A 16,303-nucleotide genomic window follows, 5' to 3' on the forward strand; every position below is an offset into this window, starting at 1 on the left:
TGAAAACCTCTGCACCGTTGTGAATGAAGGGAGTTTTAAAGTAAGAAAGATACAGGGCTATCCAGATCGGCGAAGGAAAAGGTCAGGACCAGAAGGCAACAACCGAAGATGAGGAGCCTGGATTGAAAGCTTAGAAAACAACCTCATTAAATTAAATAAAAAAGCTAAACGGGCAGATTATCAACCGCTGCTCTGAGGCGGCTAAAGGTACGAAGACAGCAGCATAAAGCGTCCGCGAAATTTGGCAGGAGACTTTGGTCAGTCCCCCGTCGTGAAGGGCCACATTCCTCCCCCAAAAGTGGCTGCTTTCACCTTCACCAGTTCAAACAGACCAGGGAACAGCTCAGCCACTTAAAGCAACGCCGGACTTTAGTGTGGGGCCAGGCAGCCTAGTATCCCTCTCCTTGATTTTCACACTGGGAAACCGGGCACGCTTTCTCCCAGCCTCTTTGAACGAAAAGAAAAACGCGACAAAGTCGTCTCGGAAGGGGCGGGGGGGGGGGGGGGGGAGAGAGACACAGCTCCATTTTAGGTTGGGAGCTCGGGAAAGGGACGACGGAGCGAACCGACCTCGGGGAAAGCCCGATTATCAGCCGGGCGGAAAGAGATGATTAATCCTTTCCATTTTATTCACAAAGTTTAACAAAACGACCCCCCTGTTTTCTCCCCTCCCCACCCCATTCCCCCTCCCCCATTCTCTCACCACCCCCCTCCCCACCCCCCATTAAAAAAAATCGATTTCAAAAACAGTGACACAACACAGACTGTACACACAAACCAAAAAGCTACGCTGGACTTTGATAACAACATCTCTAGATCGACTTTTAAGAAACATTAACTGCAGTGCATTAGTTTTAAAAATCATGAGTCTTGGTGGCAAGGAAAGTTCACATTATACTTAACGTATATCATTTATACCGGTATTTAACTCTCTATCTCTCTCTTTAAAAAAAACACATCCAGAGACCCGGCTCCGAAGGGGTTTGAGGCCTCAGGTCTGAAGGGGGGTAAAGTGTAACGCTTCCTTTCTTCATAGCTGCTTCACAAACGCTATTTCAGGAATTTTTCCCTCCCCCTGGAAGAAAACACAGTTAAAACCACAAGGAGAGAGAGTGTAATGAATCAAGGAGGCTCTGCTGACGGTATCACAGCTCAGAATCACAGTCAAAAATCGCACAGCTTCTTAAAGAAGCGTCTCTGTCCCCAGCCCTCTCCCCACCCATGGCTCTCTTGCGTACCCCTAGGTGGATCGGCCGTGCTAAATTCTCCCGCGGTGTACCCGGGAGTGTTGGCGACTCGGGTGGTTTTCACAGTAACTTCACTGCAGTAAGCCTACCTGTGACACGAATAAGCCAAAGCCGCCTTTACCCTCAGATTTGAGGAGAGGCTGAGTCGGTTTGGGGTGCACTCATTGGGAGTTTAGAAGAACGAGGGGTGACCTTATTGAGACATATCGGATTCTCAAGGGAGGGCTTGAACACAGTAGATGCTGAGAGGTTGTTTCCCTCTCTCTTGCAGGAGAGTCCAGGACCCGAGGGGCAGAATCTCAGAGTGAGGGGGTCGCCCATTGAAGACGGAGACGAGGAGGAATTTCTTCTCTCAGAGGGGGGTGAATCGTTGGAATTCTTTACCGCAGAGGCCGGGTCATTGAGTCTGTTCAAGGCTGAGACAGACAGATTATTAATCAGTCAGGGAATCGAGGGGGTAAGGCAGGGAAGAGGGAGTTGAGGATCATCACATCGGATCAGTCATGATCTCATTGAATGGTGGAGCAGACTCGATGGGCCGAATGGCCACCTTCTGCTCCTATGTCTTATGGGGAGTATTCCTCTGCCCCACTGACTACCACAGCTTGTATAAATACCTGTTGAATAAGATTATGCCTTTTTTTTAGTCCCCAAAACCAAGTTTGTCTGCATCAGGGGGGCACAGTGGTTAGCACTGCTGCCTCACAGTTCCACAAACCCGGTTTCAATTCCAGCCTTGGGTCACTGTGTGGAGTTTGCACGTTCTCCCCGTGTCTGCGTGGGTTTCCTCCAAGTGCTCTGGTTTCCTCCCACAGTCCAAAAATGTGTAGGTTAGATGGATTGGCCATGCTAAATTGCCCCTTAGTGTTCAAAGATGTGTAGGTTAGATGGATTGGCCATGCTAAGTTGCCCCTTAGTGTTCAAAGATGTGCAGGTTAGGTGGATTGGCCATGCTAAATTGCCCTTTGGTGTCAGGGGGATTAGCAGGGTAAATGCATGGGGTTATGGAGATAGGACCTGGGTGGGACTGCTGTTGGTGCAGGCTCGATGGGCCGAATGGGCCTCCTTCTGCACTGTAGGGATTCTATCCTATGATTGTATGCGGGAAGAAATTTATCGGGGGCGGGGGAATTAAACCGGCCCTCTGGATTTTACCCTCAGAATGCCTCAACTGGATTATCCCACTGGATACGTTCAGGGAGAATCTTTTTTATTAGTCTCTCCCAATTCTGCGCACTCAAACATTTGAATAAACTAACCTTGAGCTGTGTGAAGATTTGGGCAGCTTTATTAAAGTCCCAGTCATTGTCTTGCAGACACCTGGAGGAGAGAGAGAGAGATTTGGGAGTCCAGTGAGGGAAAAGATGAGGAGGCAGGAGTGGAGAAAACACTCCCAAGACACAGGTATTGGTAAGGTGTACCGTACAAATGACCGCGGGAATAGGAAGAGGCCATCACAGCTACTTCATACTGTAGCTCCATCCAGCCACCTTGATTCCATATCCCCTAATACTCCTGGGTAAAATATCAAGCTCAGATTTTGAATTATTCAGCACTATTTGTGAAAGAATGTTCCACAGTTCCACCAGCCTCTGCCTGACTGGCCTGGTCCCTGATCTTAACGGTTGTCAATGCCCTGCCTGCAGCAGTAGTGGACTCGCCGACATTCAGGGCATTTAAATGGTCATTGGATAAACATATGGATGATATTGGAATAGTGTAGGTTAGATGGGCTTTCGATTGGTTTCACTGGTCGGCGCAACATCGAGGGCTGAAGGGCCTGTACTGCGCTGTTATGTTCTTGTGTTCTAGGCCAGCTGAAACATAAGAACATAAGAAATAGGAGCAGGAGTAGGCCATCTAGCCCCTCGAGCCTGCCCCGCCATTCAATAAGATCATGGCTGATCTGACGTGGATCAGTACCACTTACCCGCCTGATCCCCATAACCCTTAATTCCCTTACCGATCAGGAATCCATCCATCCGCGCTTTAAACATATTCAGCGAGGTAGCCTCCACCACCTCAGTGGGCAGAGAATTCCAGAGATTCACCACCCTCTGGGAGAAGAAGTTCCTCCTCAACTCTGTCTTAAACCGACCCCCCTTTATTTTGAGGCTGTGTCCTCTAGTTTTAACTTCCTTACTAAGTGGAAAGAATCTCTCCGCCTCCACCCTATCCAGCCCCCGCATTATCTTATAAGTCTCCATAAGATCCCCCCTCATCCTTCTAAACTCCAACGAGTACAAACCCAATCTCCTCAGCCTCTCCTCATAATCCAAACCCCTCATCTCCGGTATCAACCTGGTGAACCTTCTCTGCACTCCCTCCAATGCCAATATATCCTTCCTCATATAAGGGGACCAATACTGCACACAGTATTCCAGCTGCGGCCTCACCAATGCCCTGTACAGGTGCATCAAGACATCCCTGCTTTTATATTCTATCCCCTTCGCAATATAGGCCAACATCCCATTTGCCTTCTTGATCACCTGTTGTACCTGCAGACTGGGCTTTTGCGTCTCATGCACAAGGACCCCCAGGTCCCTTTGCACGGTAGCATGTTTTAATTTGTTTCCATTGAGATAGTAATCCCATTTGTTATTATTTCCTCCAAAGTGTATAACCTCGCATTTATCAACGTTATACTCCATTTGCCATATCCTCGCCCACTCACTCAGCCTGTCCAAATCTCTCTGCAGATCTTCTCCGTCCTCCACACGATTCACTTTTCCACTTATCTTTGTGTCGTCTGCAAACTTCGTTACCCTACACTCCGTCCCCTCCTCCAGATCATCTATATAAATGGTAAATAGTTGCGGCCCGAGTACCGATCCCTGCGGCACGCCACTAGTTACCTTCCTCCAACCGGAAAAACACCCATTTATTCCGACTCTTTGCTTCCTGTCGGATAGCCAGTCCCCAATCCACTTTAACACACTACCCCCAACTCCGTGTGCCCTAATCTTCTTCAGTAGCCTTTTATGGGGCACCTTATCAAACGCCTTTTGGAAATCCAAAAACACCGCATCCACCGGTTCTCCTCCATCAACCGCCCTAGTCACATCTTCATAAAAATCCAACATGTTCGTCAAGCACGACTTTCCCCTCATGAATCCATGCTGCGTCTGATTGATCGAACCATTTCTATCCAGATGCCCTGCTATCTCCTCTTTAATAATGGATTCCAGCATTTTCCCTACTACAGACGTTAAGCTGACCGGCCTATAGTTACCCGCCTTTTGTCTCCTTCCTTTTTTAAACAGCGGCGTAACATTAGCCGTTTTCCAATCAACCGGCACTACCCCAGAATGCAACGAGTTTTGATAAATAATCACTAACGCATCCACTATTACCTCTGACATTTCTTTCAATACCCTGGGATGCATTCCATCCGGACCCGGGGACTTGTCCACCTTCAGTCCCATTAGTCTACCCAGCACTGCCTCTCTGGTTACATTAATTGTATTAAGTATTTCTCCTGCTGCCAACCCTCTATCGTTAATATTTGGCAAACTATTTGTGTCCTCCACCGTGAAGACCGACACAAAAAACTTATTTAAAGCCTCAGCCATATCCTCATTTCCCACTATTAACTCCCCCCTCTCGTCCTCCAAGGGTCCAACATTCACTCTAGCCACTCTATTCCTTTTTATATATTTATAAAAACTTTTACTATCATTTTTTATATTAATTGCTAGCCTAGCTTCATAGTCTATCCTTCCTTTCTTTATCGCTTTCTTAGTCTCTCTTTGTTGTTTCTTAAATTTTTCCCAATCACTTGTTTCTCCACTATTTTTGGCCACTCTGTACGCAGCTGTTTTTATTTTAATACTCTCCTTTATTTCCTTCGTTATCCACGGCTGGTTCTCCCTTTTCTTACAATCCTTGTTTTTTGCTGGAATATATTTTTGCTGAGAACTGAAAAGGATCTCCTTAAAAATCCTCCACTGTTCCTCAGCTATCCTACCTGCCAGCCTGCTCTCCCAGTCTACCTTAGCCAATTCATCCCTCATCCTATCATATTTCCCTCTGTTCAAACAGAGGACACTGGTTTGGGACCAAACTTTCTCCTCTTCCATCTGAATCAGAAATTCGACCATATTGTGGTCACTAGACCCAAGAGGGTCCTTCACAATAAGATCCTTAATTCTACCTACCTCGTTACACAATACCAGATCCAAAATAGCTCGTTCCCTCGTCGGTTCCGTAACATGCTGTTCAAGGAAACTATCCCGACAGCATTCTAAGAACTCTTCCTCCATTCCACCCTTACCGACTTGAGTCTGCCAGTCAATGTGCATGTTGAAGTCCCCCATGATTATTGCCGTTCCGTTTTTACACGCATCCCTTATCTGCTTGTTTATAGCCCTCCCCACCTCAACATTATTATTTGGGGGCAGAGAAACGTTCCTCTATCTGCCCTAACCATTCCTTTCAAAGACTTGGAAAGCACAAACTAATCCCCCCCCCATTTAACCTGCGTTCCACAATCTCTCCTTATATAATCTCTCCTGGTAACGTAACCCTGGGAGCTCTGGGAACATTTTGGGGAAAATCAGTGCTGCACTGTCCGGAACCGTACAGAGGGATAGAGATATACAGCACTGAAACAGGTCCCCTTCAGCCCAACTCCTCCATGCCCACCAGGTTTCCTAAACTGAACTGGTCCCGTCTGCCTGTGTTTGGCCCCGTATTCCTCTAAACCTTTCCTATCCATTTATCTGTCCAAAAGTCTTTTAGATGCTGTAATTGTACCCGCCTCTACCACCCACTCCGGCAGCTCATTCCACACACCCACCACCCTCTGTGTGAAAAGGTGCCCCTCGGGTCCCCTTTAAATCTTTCCCCTCTCGCCTTAAACCCACGCCCTCTAGTTTTGGACTCCCTCTACAGCGTGGCAAAAACTTCCTGCTTTCCACAGTCTGGTCCTCCAGATTTGAGCACGCACTAACCCAGGCTAAAACCCAGCCGCCACGGTGGTTTTTCATTCACGTAATCTACCAATGCCTCTGTAAGGTTTTATGTGCTCTTGTGTCACTGGTAAAATTGCGGTTCTCTGTTGCGCTATCCAAGTCATTAATAAACACGGTGCATAGTTGAGGTCCCAGCACAGTTCACTGTGGGACACGACTGGTCACATTCTCCCAGTTGGAATACATAACCATTATTTTACTCTGCTCTCCACTGCCCAGTCATTTCCCAGCTCGCTCAATAACTTGGCCCTTCAACTCCACTGCAAAACCTGCAGTGCGATTGGAGCAGACACCTCAAACGCCAGGTTTTGAACTGTTGTGCCGGCAGTTCCATTAGCCCGCCCTGTCCACCATTCAAAGCACCGAGCTTTTACCTGCTGCTATCCTGCTTCACCCTGCGGAAGAGCAGGACCCTCTGCAATTTCACAGCACAGGAGCAGGCCATTCGGCCCAACTGATCTGTGCCAGCGTTAACGCTCAGCCCGAGCCTTCTTTCCGCTATCGGCCTATTCTTCTCTTCCCTGTGTTTATCCAGCTTCCCTCTAACTGCACCTTTGCCATCTCCCTGTGGTGGCATGTTCCACATTCTCACCCCCCTCTGGGTGAAGGAGTTTCTCCTGGATTCATTTGTGCTGGCTTTTATTTTTGGTCTCTGGCTTTGGACTCCCTCATAAGTGCAGACATCTTCTTTAAACCTGCCCTACTGGACCCAACGCCCTCGCAGTTTTCTCTTTACTGAAGGATGGAGTCCCAGCCGGCTCGTTTTCCCAGTGGTTGCTGGATCTACCTTCCTTCAGTAATAGTATCACAGCTTGCCATCCCACTTACCCCTCCCCGACAAAGAACAGTACAGCACAGGAACAGGCCCTTCAAGCCTGCGCCGAATGATGCCTTTCTAAACTAAAGACCTTTTGCCTCTCTGCGATCCGTATCCCTCTATTCCCTGCCTGTTCATGTACCTGTCAGGCTGCCTCTTAAAATGTTGCTGCTGTATCTGCTTCTACCACCTCCTCTGGGCAACCCACTCCAGGCACTTGCCTGTGTGTGAAACACTTGCCTCTCTCATCTCCTTTAAACTTACCGTAAACCTACATCCCCCTGGTAATTGACATTTCTACCTTCAAGCTCAAGTCCCAGCTCAGTACTCAAGCCTCCTGCCACTTTCTGTGTACGCTGGCCCTTTTGGACATGGATCTAACCCCTCCCTTCCCCCCCACTCTGTTCTGTCCCACCCTCTCAATCCTGCTCGACACCATTCTCCCACATTCTGGCCCCAAATCCATGACGACCATAGTCCGGAGTTCCACCCTGCACCTACAACAGGCCTAGCTGCTGGAGGGTCAGTAGTTTGTACCAACATTTAGCTGACCTCAGGTGAGTTGGGGGTCGACGATCTCCAAGAGTGGGCATCCACTCAGATAGCTCCCTCCCTTTGTCAGACAAAAGCCTACGAGAATCACACGGATGATAAGCTTAAGTACGCAGCAGCAAACATGAAACCCCATATCTATCTGCTGCAGAGATACCACCGAGCCGGGTTTCATTCACAGAGGTGCCGATTCCGAACTCGATCTCCAAAGACTTCAAAGTGAGAAACGGAGGCTGATTTTGGGGCCTGTAAATCATTAGGCACACTCAGTCTCATTTGTCTCAGTTTAAAAATGTAATCTATATTGATGGATCTGGCTCCAGATAAGCACAGGTTCATTCGCCTGAGAGGGTTTAGGATTGGCCTCGATCTTCTTCTCGCTTCCTGGGGTTGGTTGGCCCGCACCAGGCTGGGTAGGCTTGGGTTGGGTTGGGTTGCAGGACACAGGGGCCACTCTTCTCTGTTCAGCAGCAAGCAAGAGCTGAAGTAACCGGCTTCCAATCCACACAATCGCTAGGCTCGCATATGGTCACCTTCTCCACTTCTAGGGCAGCACAGTGGGTTAGCACTGCTGCCTCACAGCGCCAGGAACCCGGGTTCAACTCCCGGCTTGGAGCACTATGTGGAGTTTGCGCTTTCTCCCCCGTGTCTGCGTGGGTTTCCTCCGGGTGCTCCGGTTTCCTCCCACACTCCAAAGATGTGCAGGTTAGGTGGATTGGCCATGCTAAATTGCCCCTTAGTATCCAAAGATGTGCAGGTTAGGTGGATTGGCCATGCTAAATTGCCCCTTAGTATCCAAAGATGTGCAGGTTAGGTGGATTGGCCATGCTAAATTGCCCCTTAGTGTCCAAAGATGTGCAGGTTAGGTGGATTGGCCATGCTAAATTGCCCCTTAGTATCCAAAGATGTGCAGGTTAGGTGGATTGGCCATGCTAAATTGTCCCTTAGTGTCCAAAGATGTGCAGGTTAGGTGGATTGGCCATGCTAAATTGCCCCTTAGTATCCAAAGATGTGCAGGTTAGGTGGATTGGCCATGCTAAATTGTCCCTTAGTGTCCAAAGATGTGCAGGTTAGGTGGATTGGCCGTGCTAAATTGCCCCTTAGTGTCCAAAGATGTTGTGCTTTAGTGTCAGGGGGACTCGCTAGGGTAAATACATGGGGTTATGGGGATAGGGCCTGGATGGATTGTGCTCGGTGCAGACTCGATGGGCCGAATGGCCTCCTGCTGCACTGTAGCATTTTATGTCTACTGCCAAGGAGAGTTTAGGGTCAAGGGACAGCTGATGGGTAATTCCCAGCTCACCGGCACTGACTGGGAAGCTCAGGCCATCCAGTGGTGCTGGGGGTTTCTTTCTCGCTGGCTAGCTTCGCTTGAATTTATAAGGGACTGGAGGGTTCAGCACTGTTACCTCATCATTTGTCGATTGAAGTTTTTTAGTCACAAGTCGGCTTACATTAACACTGCGATGGGGTTACTGTGAAAATCCCCTAGTCGCCACACTCCGGCGCCTGTTCGGGTAACACTGAGGGAGAATTTAGCACCTAACCAGCACGTCTTTCGGACTATGGGAGGAAACCGGAGCATCCGGAGGAAACCCATGCAGACACGGGGAGAACGTGCAGACTCCACACAAGCCGGGAATTGAACCTGGGTCCCAGGCGCCGTGAGGTAGCAGTGCTAACCACCGTGCCGCCCCACTGGTGCTAAATCGGAGCAAATGAGCGTTACTTCTGCTGTTCGCAACAAGAAATCTCCTGTGGTAGAACATAGAACATTACAGCGCAGTACAGGCCCTTCGGCCCTCGATGTTGCGCCGACCAGTGAAACCAATCTAAAGCCCCTCTAATCTACACTATTCCAATATCATCCATCTGTTTATCCAATAACCATTTGAATGCTCTTAATGTTGACGAGTCCACTACTGCTGCAGGCAGGGCATTCCATGCCCTTACTACTCTCCGAGTGAAGAACCTACCTCTGACATCTGTCCTATATCTATCACCCCTCAATTTAAAGCTATGTCCCCTCGTGCGAGCCATCACCATCCGAGGAAAAAGGATGGTAGGGAACCAGAAATGGTGTGGAGATGCCGGCGTTGGACTGGGGTAAACACAGTAAGAGTTTTAACAACACCAGGTTAAAGTCCAGAAAGGAACCAGAAAGGCAGGGAATGCTGAAATATTTCCATTTAAAAGACATTTCCCTCTCCTCCTGTCTGACTGAAAAGAGCAACTTGGGACAGTACAAAAGCACTGCTTCATTGCGACCCCTGTGCCAGCCGCTCTTGGCTCCAGACTCCAGATTAATCCAGGATTTCAGCCTCCTGGATCAGTCAAGTGTACTGGTGGCTGAAGGTGCGATTTGTCCTCAATGCTGCAATTGACACCTCTGCAAAGCAGCAACTCCGAGGGATTGTCCCTGTCTGCTACAGAAACAGGACGTGCAAATGACAGCAGTGCAGAGGGTGATAACTAGAGACCCAATTTAACTCTCTGTGCCAAAAGTCATCAGGCACTATAAAGCTGGAAATAAAAACCAGAAAATACTCAGCAAGCGCATCTCCCGAGAGGGGGAGTTATAATTTCAGGTCAATATAATTCCTTTTTTCTGAACTCCCAGCCTATGCTGTGTTGAGTTAAGTAGTTGTTGGGGGGAGGGTGGGGGGATCTGCAAGAGAGTTACTATCCTTGATTGCTATCTCAACACTTGCCGGAGAGTTGATCATTGTTTTGGGGGGGGGGGGGGGGGGGGGGGGGCGCAGTAATGGGATTTGGCAAAATCTCGACAGGAAAAACATTCAACCAAAAGGTGCACACCAACATATTTGTTCTCAAGCGTTGTACGAGCTTCCACAATGGAGAGGCTCAGGGGGTTTTAGTTAAGTTCAGGGGGTTTAAGTTAAATCGGGTAGCATGGTGGGCGCAGACTTGGAGGGCCGAAGGGCCTGTTCCTGCGCTGTAATTTTCTTTGTTCTTTGTATACAAATAGGTTTTGAACCCTAAAACAATTTGATTTTTTTAAATTCCAGCCACGGTTATTGAATCCAAACTCCATGGCCTAGGGCTCGGCTCCTCCCTCTGTGACTACATCCCAGACTTCCTAATCCACAGACCACAATCAGTAAGGATAGGCAACACCTCCTCCACGATCATCCTCAACACTGGTGCCCCACAAGGCTGTGTTCTCAGCCCCCTACTATACTCCTTATACACCCATAACTGTGCGGCCAAATTCCCCTCCAACTCGATTTTCAAGTTGGCTGATGACACCACTGTAGTGGGTCGGATCTCAAACAATGACGAGACAGAGAACAGGAATGAGATAGAGAATCTGGTGAACTGGTGCGGCAACAATAATCTCTCCCTCAATGTCAACAAAGCGAAGGAGATTGTCATCGACTTCAGGAAGCGTAAAGGAGAACATGTCCCTGTCTACATCAACGGGGATGAAGGAGAAAGGGTCGAGAGCTTCATGTTTCTAGGTGTCCAGATCACCAACAATCTGCCTTGGTCGCTTCAAGCTACCACTATAGTTAAGAAAGCCCCACCAACGCCTCTACTTTCTCAGGAGGCGAAGGAAATTCGGCATCCCCACTACGACTCTCACCAAGTTCTCCAGGTGCACCATAGAAAGCATCCTTTCCGGATATATCACAGCTTGGTCTGGCTCCTGCTCTGCCCAAGACCGCAAGAAACTACAAAGGATCGTGAATGAAACCCAGTCCATCACGCAAACCCAGCCTCCCATCCATTGACTCTGTCTACACTTCCCACTGCCTCGGGAAAAGCAGCCAGCATAATCAAGGACCCCACGCACCCCGGACATTCTCTCTTCCACCTTCTTCCGTCGGGAAAAAGATTCAAAAGTCTGAGGTCACGTACCAACCGACTCAAGAACAGCTTCTTCCCTGCTGCTGTCAGACTTTTGAATGGACCGACCAGATATTAAGCTGATCTTTCTCTACACCCTAGCTGTGACTGTAACACTACATTCTGCACCCTCTCCTTTCCTTCTCCCCTATGTACTCTATGAACGGTATGCTTTGTCTGTGTAGCGCGCAAGAAACAATACTTTTCACTGTATCCCAATACATGTGACAATAATAAATCAAATCAAATATTAAGTTGATCTTTCTCTACACCCTAGCTGTGACTGTAACACTACATTCTGCACTCTCTCTTTCCTTCTCTATGAACGGTATGCTTTGTCTGTATAGTGCGCAAGAAACAATACTTTTCATTGTATCCCAATACATGTGACAATAATAAATCAAATCAGATCAGAATAGAACCAATTTTTAGTCTGGATGAAGCTTCATCTGACGAAGGGTCACCCTGACTCGAAACGTTGGCTTTATTCTCTCTCCACAGACAACACTGCAGCTGAGGTTTAACCATAAGACAGGGGAGCGACACATGTGACAACGCAGCTGGCTTATCGCGACTCTTGGTGAACACAAGGGACAGATCATACACACGTATTTTTTAACGTGAAGTGAGAGGTCGAACAAAGTAGACGTTAGAATTTGTGATCTGTAATACTCACTTTTGCGACCATTCTATGTTCATGCCTGACTGCTGAGAGAAAGCCTGCAGCATTTCCTGCTGTGGCGCAGTGAGGGTGGGCACCGGGCTGCTTGACGGCGTGGGCGCCGGGGTCACAAAGGCCTTGCGGATCTCCTCGGTGGTGGCGTTCCTGATGAACAGCTGGTCATTCACGATGCAGAGCCTGTGTAAAAGGGACACGGGGAGGGAGGGAGGGGGAACAGCCCAGTGTAGCATCAGGACAAGAAAGCGAGGGGTCACTCAACATCTGCTCCCGGATTAAAAAAGCATCAGCATTGGAAACAGCGGAAATCCCAACACAGGCAGCAAGAACCGGAGACGATCGTCCTCTGGCTGGAGAAGCCACTTCTCGCCAAGGCGATACCCGCCCCGGAGGCAGAAACGCACATTTATTCTCTCCCGAAAGCTCACCAGACTGCTATGTACTTCCAAAGGAATTACAGCAACATCATAGAATCCCTCATTGCAGAAGCAGGCCATTTGGCCCATCGAGTCTGCACTGCCTCTCTCTGATACAGCATTGTACCCAGACCCTATCCCCATACCCCCACATATTTAGACCACTAACCCATCTAACCTACACATCTTTGGACACTAAGGGGCAATTTAGCATGGCCAATCCACCTAACCTGTACATATTGGACTGTGGGAGGAAACCGGAGCACCCGGAGGAAACCCACGCAGACACGGGAGAACATGTAGACTCCAGACAGTGACTCATGGCTGGAATTGAACCTGGGTCCCTGGCTCTGCGAGGCAGCAGTGCTAACCACTGTGCCACGGTGCCGCCCCAGTAGAAGGCTATTTCAGCCCACCAAGCCTGCTCCGTCATTCGTTTACGGCTGATCATCTATCCCAACGGCACTTTCCTGCGCTATCCCCAAATCCCATTATGTCACGTGTGTCCAGAAATCTTTCCATGTCTGCCTTCCAGTAGCTTCCGGTTGTATTCCTGTATCACACCCGCCCTTTTGAGCTCTTGCGAGCTTAGAATCATGTCAACGCATGCTAGCCCAGAGGACACCAGGGTGGAATGGAAAAAACACCTTACCCTGTATTCCCAGCGGGTACGGCAATAAACACTCTCGAGAAGGCTCTCACCGATTCCCTGGATTTACTATCGACTGAGGGAAAATAAAGGTTCGTAAAGCGTTACTCTCCAAGAACCGGAACAAAAAGTTCACTTCGAAAAATTTAAACCCTAAATTTACCCACCTTCTTTGAAAACTCCATGTACAGTAAAACAGAGCAGTGTATTCTGAAAGGGAAACAGGTCATTATATTATATACAATTGAGGGGTAGAGAGAGAGAGAGAGACGGGATTGTTGTAAAAACCTATCTGCTGATGTACAAGGGGAGATTGAGTTGGGCAGGATTGTATTTGCTGGAGTTCCAAAAAAACCAGGGGGAAATCTCACAGAAACCTATCACCACGCCTGGCAGCAAGGGTACAGAATGCACTCTAAAATGAGGGACTTCCAAGTCCAGCTCAAGAATGGCTTGGGAAGCACCATTATTGACCAAGGTGGCTGAGTCCTGGAGGATGCATCTGGTTTGCGGAGGTGGCGAGGGAACCGACCATGGGGAAAAACCTACTCAAACTTGCTGTCAACTATCTACCTGTTGTAGATACAACTTCCTGTGACAGTAGCCACTGTCTTCAGCCCATCCCTCTCAGAGGGGGGCAAGGTTCAACACAGATGTCAGGGGGACGTATTTTACACAGAGGGTGGTGGGGGCCTGGAATGCACTGCCAAGCAAGGCGGACACGCTGGGGTCGTTTAAGACTTACCTAGATAGCCACATGAACAGACTGAGAATAAAGGGATACAAAAGAATGGTCAAGTTGGGCACATGAGCGGCACAGGCTTGGAGGGCCGAAGGGCCTGTTCCTGTGCTGTATTGTTCTTTATTCCAGGTGATATCAAGAACTGGCTGAAGGCACTGGATCTTGACGACACCCTGGCGATATTACTAAAAGACTTCTGCTCCAGACCTGGTCATGCCCTTAGCTATTCCAGTACAGCCACAATGCTGGCCTCAGCCCGTCACGGAAACAAGCCCAGGCGTGTCCTGACAAAAAACACGACAGACTCAATCCAGCCAATCACTGCCCCATTAGTATACCCTGTAAAGAACGGCCACTCAGATCCAGCCAGCCACCACTGTGTAATCGCATCGGAGGAGGACAGGACACCTCTGGGAAGGAGGGCAAAGGAAGGTTGCACAGGGAACTGAACTGACAGGATACCGCACAGGACAAGCAGCTCTTCACTTACCGTCTGTGTGCTTACGTCCACCACAAAGGAGGCTCTGTCGTGTTGCGTCTTTGGGAGCTCATTGAGAAAGGCTACAACGTTTAATCTGGTGTGCTTCAGCAACTTTGCCCGAAGTGCTAGGAGCAAGGGAGAGAAAATTAGTTGAAAGCTCAGTCAGTTGAACCCAGAAAGGAGGGGCTGTATTAAGAGTGACAGAACAACAAGTTACTGTGAAAATCCCCGAGTCGCAACACTCCGGCGGCTGTTCGGGTTACACTGAGGGAGAATTTAGCACGGCCAATCCACCTATCCAGCACGTCTTTTGGACTGTGGGAGGAAGCCGGAGCTGATGACTGAAACTGCAACTGGTCTCCTGGTCCTGCGGCAAGCCCAGTAACCACCTCCCCCCTTTCCCCCCCCCTTCCACCGGCCCCTGCTGCCAGCACAGTAACCCCTCTCTCCCCAGGCCCTGCTGCCAGCACAGTAACCCCTCTCTCCCCAGGCCCTGCTGCCAGCACAGTAACCCCTCCACCCCCCAGGCCCTGCTGCCAGCACAGTAACCCCTCTCTCCCCGGGCCCTGCTGTCAGCACAGTAACCCCTCTCTCCCCCAGGCCCTGCTGCCAACACAGTAACCCCTCTCTCCCCCAGGCCCTGCTGCCAGCACAGTAACCCCTCTCTCCCCGGGCCCTGCTGTCAGCACAGTAACCCCTCTCTCCCCAGGCCCTGCTGCCAACACAGTAACCCCTCTCTCCCCCAGGCCCTGCTGCCAGCACAGTAACCCCTCTCTCCCCAGGCCCTGCTGCCAGCACAGTAACCCCTCTCCCCCCCGGGCCCTGCTGCCAGCACAGTAACCCCTCTCTCCCCAGGCCCTGCTGCCAACACAGTAACCCCTCTCTCCCCCAGGCCCTGCTGCCAGCACAGTAACCCCTCTCTCCCCCGGGCCCTGCTGCCAGCACAGTAACCCCTCTCTCCCCCGGGCCCTGCTGCCAGCACAGTAACCCCTCTCTCCCCAGGCCCTGCTGCCAGCACAGTAACCTCTCTCTCCCCCGGGCCCTGCTGCCAGCACAGTAACCCCTCTCTCCCCAGGCCCTGCTGCCAGCACAGTAACCCCTCTCTCCCCCAGGCCCTGCTGCCAGCACAGTAACCCCTCTCTCCCCGGGCCCTGCTGCCAGCACAGTAACCCCTCTCTCCCCGGGCCCTGCTGCCAGCACAGTAACCCCTCTCTCCCCCAGGCCCTGCTGCCAGCACAGTAACCCCTCTCTCCCAGGCCCTGCTGCCAGCACAGTAACCCTTCCCCCCAGGCCCTGCTGCCAGCACAGTAACCCCTCTCTCCCCGGGCCCTGCTGCCAGCACAGTAACCCCTCTCTCCCCCAGGCCCTGCTGCCAGCACAGTAACCCCTCTCTCCCGGGCCCTGCTGCCAGCACAGTAACCCCTCTCCCCGGGCCCTGCTGCCAGCACAGTAACCCCTCTCCCCGGGCCCTGCTGCCAGCACAGTAACCCCTCTCTCCCCAGGCCCTGCTGCCAGCACAGTAACCCCTCTCCCCCAGGCCCTGCTGCCAGCACAGTAACCCCTCTCTCCCCCAGGCCCTGCTGCCAGCACAGTAACCCCTCTCCCCCCAGGCCCTGCTGCCAGCACCTTCCATCAGGTCCTGCCACTCCCCTACCCAGCCTGCTCCTGTTTCTCAGCCCGAGTCCCGGTAGGCCAGACCGGGGTAAGGACGGCAGATTTCCTTCCCTAAAGGGAACCAGATGGGTTTTTCCCACAATGGGTCATCAGTAGATTCTTAATCCCAGATATTTTTTATTGAATTCAAATTCCACCATCTGCCGTGGGCGGGGATTCGAACCCGGGTCCCCCAGAACATTAGCTGAGTTTCTGGATTAATA

General features: G+C 50.4%; 1 protein-coding gene across 1 annotated transcript in view; it reads right to left on the minus strand.

The window, feature by feature from the left end:
• Positions 1 to 780: 780 nt before the first annotated feature.
• The window catches only part of nxf1b (nuclear RNA export factor 1b), a 75,101-nt gene continuing 59,578 nt past the window's right edge, over positions 781 to 16,303 (minus strand). The window contains exons 17-22 of the mRNA XM_078205353.1: positions 14,436 to 14,551; positions 13,371 to 13,413; positions 13,207 to 13,279; positions 12,136 to 12,318; positions 2,507 to 2,567; positions 781 to 1,075 (exon numbers count right to left, since the gene is read on the minus strand). Of these exons, the coding sequence (XP_078061479.1) occupies positions 1,031 to 1,075; positions 2,507 to 2,567; positions 12,136 to 12,318; positions 13,207 to 13,279; positions 13,371 to 13,413; positions 14,436 to 14,551 (521 nt within the window). The 3' untranslated portion in view covers positions 781 to 1,030. The remainder of the gene's footprint in view (positions 1,076 to 2,506; positions 2,568 to 12,135; positions 12,319 to 13,206; positions 13,280 to 13,370; positions 13,414 to 14,435; positions 14,552 to 16,303) is intronic.

The sequence above is a fragment of the Mustelus asterias genome, unplaced genomic scaffold (genome assembly GCF_964213995.1).
Source record: "Mustelus asterias unplaced genomic scaffold, sMusAst1.hap1.1 HAP1_SCAFFOLD_685, whole genome shotgun sequence".
Lineage (NCBI taxonomy): Eukaryota > Metazoa > Chordata > Chondrichthyes > Carcharhiniformes > Triakidae > Mustelus > Mustelus asterias.